This window comes from Merops nubicus, unplaced genomic scaffold, assembly GCF_000691845.1.
Source record: "Merops nubicus isolate BGI_N331 unplaced genomic scaffold, ASM69184v1 scaffold4341, whole genome shotgun sequence".
Taxonomy (NCBI): domain Eukaryota; kingdom Metazoa; phylum Chordata; class Aves; order Coraciiformes; family Meropidae; genus Merops; species Merops nubicus.
This window is the reverse complement of record NW_008586053.1, coordinates 12,158-18,929: the sequence shown is the minus strand read 5'-3', so window position 1 is coordinate 18,929 and position 6,772 is coordinate 12,158. Positions and strand designations below refer to the sequence as shown.

Here is a 6,772-nt window from a genome sequence, read left to right as displayed (position 1 = left end):
CTAAGGTCCTGAAATCTCTTGTAATTGGGTCTGGGCCTCTCATACTTGTGTCGTCACTAGCCATTTGAAAGACCAGAAGTGGGTAGTAGTCTGAAGAACTCACAAAGTTGGGCATCTTATCTACAACATCCCTTCCCTGGGCACCAGGGAGGCAGCAGACCTCTCTATGAAGAGGGTTTGGTCTGCATATTGGGCCTTCTGCCCCTCTCAGCAGAGAGTCACCTATAACAATGACCCTTCGAGGTTTCTTCTCAGGGTCAGTTTTGATGGGTGGCCTGAGGCAACCTCCCTTTGGTGCAGCTTCTGGCCCTTCTGATTCATCATCCTTACTGACTACCTGATCCTCCTGCAGAACCTCATCCCTATTCTGCAGGTGCACTGTAGGCACTGCACTGTTTGAAGTAGTGTGCTTGCCCCGCTTGCTTTTCTTCCGTCGAGCAGGGACCTGTTCCCATTGACCCTGCTCATCTGGGTTGTTATTTGGAGGCTGAGGGGCTTGCTGTTGGGATGATATTGAACCCCCTGCTCCACTAGAACTTGACTCCTGTTCTGGTTCCATAGAGAATACATTGTGGACATGCTCAATTTCCCTTTCACAGTTTCTTGCAGTTCTTAGTTTCTCCACTTCTTAATTCCACCAGCATGAGCATCAGATCTCTGATCTGCTCACATCTATGCAAGTACTTAAACTATAATAAGGTAGATTCTCTGCTTATCATGAGAATCATAAAATATATCAGTGAGATGAAGCCAGACCAAATAGACAGATAAGTAAGAACAGCAAATTTACAATTGCCTAGCACAGATAAGCAACTTGATATTTGTAGTTGGCCTCACTCAATATTAATGGCATGGTGAAAAAGGTAAACATCTGCATATCTATCATAATTACCTCTAGATTTTTAGCAAGAAGCCAAGTGGATTAGAATAATGAGTTTTCAATTATCTTTTCAGTACACATATTTCTAGATATTTGCTTTCTTTTTTTCTCAAGCTGTTGAGGTAGAAGCCCAGCTCTTGTTTTTCAGTTTCCCAGCTGTCAATAAAATCACATCTTAAACAATGTTATTTTTCACCACTGTCTATAAGTCATCGTCCCTCCCTCAGGAGGGAGATGCAGGACATGATAGAAAATTTGGTCTCTTACATTACAAAAGCTAATTAACTAGCTTAGGGTTCAGGGAGTCCTCAAAGCACTGAGGAAACAGCTCCTGATCTTGTACATCATCCAAGAAAGTTTTAGAGCAATTTTATCAGCCAGCCAACACCAGGACTGGAGCATGCCCTATGGCAAGAGCAGAAAAGCTATAACCAGCCCTAAACCTCACCTGAGGTGATACAATGTACAGGAGAGAAAGATCAGCTTAGGCCTTTTGGGCTTGGTTCTGAGCTGTCTCATCTAGTTGAAGATTTCTCTGCTCCTTGCAGGGAGGCTGAACTACACAACCTTTAGAAGTCTCTTCCAACCCAAATCCTTATACAATTCTAGGAATATACATACAAAGATCTTCTGAGGCACCAGGGACAAATCCAGCCATGGATTCATAAAGCTCTTCATCGGAGCCAGGATTCAAGGAACATTTCATTAATATATCAGTAGACAGGTGAGCCATGGACTCATAAACAGACTCATCCTCCTCGCCTTGCATCAGCTCTTCCTTAATATGGCTCTTCAGCATATCTGCAGTTTCCTGGAGGATGGAGGCCAAAGGAAAAAAAAAAAATGTTCAGGTCTTACTTAAGAAACCTAGAATATCAAAGTAAGCAACAGATATCTCACTCTCTCACCACTGATGCAAAAAAACTTCTAAAAGCAGCCCATTCCCAAAGACTAGGGCTTGGCAAAGGAACTAAACCCCCACTGTCTGGGCCCAGTCTTCAAAATTCGTTGTAACTATAGGCAATGAAGGTGAAACAAGTTGGTGCTGACACCTGCATAGCCATTACAACCTCTCGCCTCCTCAATTTCATTTCCTACTTGATGTCTGCAAACTCCTAGAACACGTGCAAAGGTCATTCTAAAAATACAAACGTTTGCCAAAAGGCTACTTTGGGTTAAGTGTAGCTGCCCATACGGGAGAAATCTTGCCACATGCAGAGCATTTACAAGAAAGCAAAATTTTAGTTCTGGTGTAGATTCAGTTTCAGTTTCTTGGCATTAGCAGCAGCACCCAACACCCAGAGTGGGAGTACACAGACCCTTTTCTGTGAGATTAACAGGAAACCTCACAGCAGGCAGCTGGTCATACAAGCAACTTTCGATTCACAGGATAGCAGGATCCTTTCTCACATATTTGCAGCCTGGGGTAGAGGGGGAGGGCAGTGCAGATTTTCACCAAACCACAAAAGGGAGCAAAGTGTAAAGCTTCATCCCCACCTCCTCCCCAGGTTCCAACTAGATCACAAGCACAGCCATCTTAACTGTTGCAGTACTACACGATACTCTTCCACCCACAACCACCACCTCACAGGCCTTCAATCTACAGGGCATGCGTGTCAAAACTGTCTACACATGCTTCCTTCCACAGTCAAAACCAACCTGACAGGTAGCTCCAATGTGATGCTTCAGGAAGGTGCAGAGGAACTTTTGCCAGACAGAAAGTTAGGTGAGTAAAGGGGTTTATTGGGATTTTCAGAGATCCATGTTAGTAGTGCTGCTAGTCACTAACTCTACAGCGGACACGCTGGTGCAGATCATTTGTGTGCTCTGGTACTAAGCTGCACTGACAGCTTGATGATCATCAGACAGGCCTTACTGATACTTATTCTCTTAACCCAGCTGTCACTGGTGGAGAAAGGAGGGCATGGGAGGAGTGTGGTACTGCAGGAAGAGGTTGGATGCACTTCCTGAACATCTCTCACTGACACCAGTGAAAAGACTTTCATCACACAGTTTCCGCAGCCTTCTTGATCCCAGAACAGGGAATGGCCTTTATTTAGCTATAGCATATAACCTTAAATTCATGCTTTTGCCAAGAAACAAGCCCCAAGTCTAAAAACCAATTATGCCTTCAAAATAGGGCTTAAACAGTACTGTAATTGGCTGGCAGAACCACATTAAGGCTGACAGATCTATCACCAACCATTCAGACAACTGTTAGGGACAGTTATGAACAACATTTCAACTGGTAGCAAAGACAACTAAAATCTGCTCAAGAATTCATGTGATCTGAGTCAGGAAGCCACTGGTTATTTTGAAGCATACATGCTGGAAACAGCTCAAATGGAAAAGAAAGGATAAACCCCACTCACACTCATAGACCCCACAGAAACAATTGACTGGTACAGCTGGAGTCAGGTCCATGCCATGATCTGGAGAAGTCAAGACTGATGTTCTCTGGGGATGGGGTTAGCTCAAAGAACTGAAATGTGAATCAGGCTTTCAGAAAGAACAAGGAGGGAACAGACAGCTACCCTAATGCAGAAAGAGACTGATTACAAGTGGAACAGGTAGACTACATAGATCAGCTGTGAACAAGCTAACAAGCAATCCAGACCATACTACAGCTAATCAGAGAGCTCCACAAGTTGCACCTTTCCAAACATATTCTGTTCCCATATTATTCCCTGAAGTAAGTGGGATGAAGGGTCTATAATTCTCCCAAGAGGTTAAAACACTACACCAGTCACCAACCACATGCCTGCAGAAAACTTCATTAGATGGATGGATTATGAGGAAACCCAGCACAGCAGTCTCTGCTTCCATCTTATTTGCTCTGTGCAAAAACCCCAAGAACTTCCCCAGCTCCAGAGGTGCACCCAGCCCTCCAGCATGGACACTTTCAGTGTGGCTGGCTGGCTTCTACACCCTATCACACCACACTGCACCCCCTATTACTCTGTCTAGTGCCAAGCTTGGTGCCCCTGCCCACAGCTGCAGGACTGCTGCTTCCTCTTACCACATATTCATCGATGAACTGGCGGAGGTCCTTAAAGCCATGCTTCTCTGCTATGGTGTTTGGATAGTGGCCATACTTGTTGGCTACACTGTAGGCCTGGAGTGCTCCAGGGCAGGTGAGCAGCAAGGCAGTGAGGTTCTTCAGACCGTATCTTGCAGAAAAGTGAAGCAGCGTTGGCAGCTCCTCATCCCTCTGATCTGTGAGAACAGGAACCTGTTAGAATCTAAACTTCTCTCTAGCAGCAACAGCACCAGTAGGTGAGAAACAAAATTCCTAGCAAACACAGACCCAAGCAGGTGTGAAAGCCCTGAAAAGTATTATACAGCTTAAAAATGGAGCAAACTCTACCGAAATTAACTGAGGTATCTAGTGCATCTCCAGACTTAAGTCCTATGACCTTTAGTTGGGAATCTGGCACTGCAATAGCTTAACATATGTAGGATCACATGTAGGCAAGGACCTCTGAGATCATCATTCCAGTAGGATCCAGCTGCTGCAAGGCAACCATGTCACAGTGCCACATCAACGGCCGAGTGCACCTTAGAGTAGAATCATGGTGCAGGCAAAAAAGGAGAAATGCCACAGGGGACTGGGAGAAGTACAAGGGAGGAAAAAAAAAAAAGACATTTTGGGCATCATCTTTTCACTTTGGTTGTGTTTGAAGCAGTCTATATAGCTGCATCTGTTGCAAAGCAAGGAAGTGAGACTGATACATGTAATAAAAAAAGGTCACCTGATCCAAATGACAATCCTCCTTCCATAGGCATGATCAGAAATCTAACTTACTGGCTGAGATCCAAGATTTTTCAAACAGCCTGTGCAGGCACCACACACTTCCAAGGTAAAATAAGCAATACAGATGAATCTTAAAAAGAAAACAAATCTTTCAACTTACTTGTTGTCATATCTTCTTCTTCCAGCTGGTTGATTCCAAACAGGTGTAAGCCACTGGCAGGAATGTTCTTTTTGAGTGACTCAGTCAACAGTTTGTCTAGTGCTTCTATGCTGTATGGTACAATTTTAAAGGCCTAAAGATAAATGGAAAGTGATTTTATTTGTAGGAGCATGGAGATTCAGTTAAGGCAAGATTTATAAGGTGTTTCATTATTCAGCACATACCAAAAAACAGTAGGTATAAAAACTGAAGGTAGCAATGTTCAGGTCAAGCACATAGCTTGAATAGCTTCCTGGTCCAGAAACAGAGTAATGTTAATCTGAGTATACAAGAAGCACACACCCCACAAGAAGACAGGACAATGAGAAAGTCACTCATACAACTGGAAGCAGAGGAAGCTTACTTCCTACTTCCTTCGCTGGTATAATCTTGCTCCTGAAACTGCTCCAATCAAGTGTCACTCCCTCTCCAAATATAAAGTAGTCCATTTTGATCTGCTTTGGTGTATACTCTGGGTTTGGCATTTGGACTGGTTCTTAGCCAAAGACTGGGAAGGGAAGCACACCTATTCCCCAAGCAGAGGCACAGCCCAGTACCAACTGCTCCATGATCTGAACTACAAAGAAAGGGAAAGACAGTGTCCCCTGCCCCAGGTATGCTGGTGACTAACAACATTACTCTATAAGCTTCTACTGCAGGGCTGATCAGGGACATAGAGGCAGGCAGCAAAAGACAAGCTATCTAGAGAATATGGTTGCACAAGCTTTACCCTTTTAACAGGGTTTAGGTAGCCTAACCTTACAAAATATGAGAACTAAAGAGCTGTTTTAAAAAAAAAAAATGAGTGCTAAGAATAAACAAATCACTTTGTGTTACTCCATTCAGCTAGTATGAATCTTTGTTGCCTTTTCACAACTTTTCAAAGAAGCCTTAGATACAAATTCCCAAACTACTTCTTCAGGGTACCTTCTGCTATATCAACTTCTGTCATCCCAATCTTTTCAAGCCATCAAGGTCTATTTGCAAGTGTTGATTGATGGCTTTTTGTTTGCTTTGTTAGGTAGCTGGATAGCCTCAGTCACCTCAGCCAGCTATTTGCTCCAGAGACAGAAAAATTACCCAGGCTTTCAGCACCCATGCTTAACAAAGGAATGTCAAGGTTATGTGAAAATCCCTAAATAACTTTGCATTTCTTCATTTTAGAAGATCCAGTTTCCAAAGCAGCCATTTCCTAGGTTCATTACCTGGCACATGAACTGTACTGGGCTGGCTGCATTAGCCAACAGACTGCTGATCTCCTCCATGTCGGTATGATAGGTGATGCTTGCTTCTCCCACTATCAAGTCCCCTGAATATATGTGCAGAGGCACTGTCCCAGAGGTTAAATCTTTGAAAAGAGAGAGAGGAAATTGATGTTAACAACAAACAATGGGAATGAGTCCACATGAAATACCCTGAGGGTAGGAGGAGTTTGGTGATACTGCCAGCAGGATACCAAAACAGTTCTGGTTTATTGAATTCATGAAGAGTCATGGAAAAAAAAGATTGCTGGTCTGAACATTAGGTAGGAAAGTACTTTGGAATGATATCCAAAGGTCAATGCACATCACCTGTGACCTGATAGGTCCTCTGCTAACAGCAGTCTGGACCACTAATGTTAACAGTATACCACCTCAAGCTAGAAAGCCTCACATCTCTCCACCCCTAGCTTTCTCTGAAGCAGTCTCTAAACTGTGCTGTAAAACACCAGAGCTAGGGAAAAGGAAGAGATATAACACAAAAGTCACTAGGGATTTTGCAGCCTCTGTCAGATTCACTAGTGTCTGAACAAAATCAGCTTAAAAGAATTCTACATTTGCAACTTTTCCTATGCACAGGATCTATTTCCTCCCTGCACCTTGGGAGCTTCTTGATGTTTTGTCCAGCGTGCATTCCTAAGTCTGAACTTTCTCTTTGAAACACAAATGTTTTGAATACC

General features: G+C 43.5%; 1 protein-coding gene across 1 annotated transcript in view; it reads right to left on the bottom strand.

Annotated features, from left to right (window-relative positions):
- Positions 1-1,501: 1,501 nt before the first annotated feature.
- The window catches only part of LOC103780821 (phosphoinositide 3-kinase adapter protein 1-like), a gene marked incomplete at its 3' end in the record, with an annotated part of 10,573 nt that continues 5,302 nt past the window's right edge, over positions 1,502-6,772 (bottom strand). The window contains exons 4-7 of the mRNA XM_008948513.1: positions 6,039-6,181; positions 4,795-4,927; positions 3,900-4,096; positions 1,502-1,691 (exon numbers count right to left, since the gene is read on the bottom strand). Coding sequence (XP_008946761.1) covers positions 1,502-1,691; positions 3,900-4,096; positions 4,795-4,927; positions 6,039-6,181 — 663 coding nt within the window. The remainder of the gene's footprint in view (positions 1,692-3,899; positions 4,097-4,794; positions 4,928-6,038; positions 6,182-6,772) is intronic.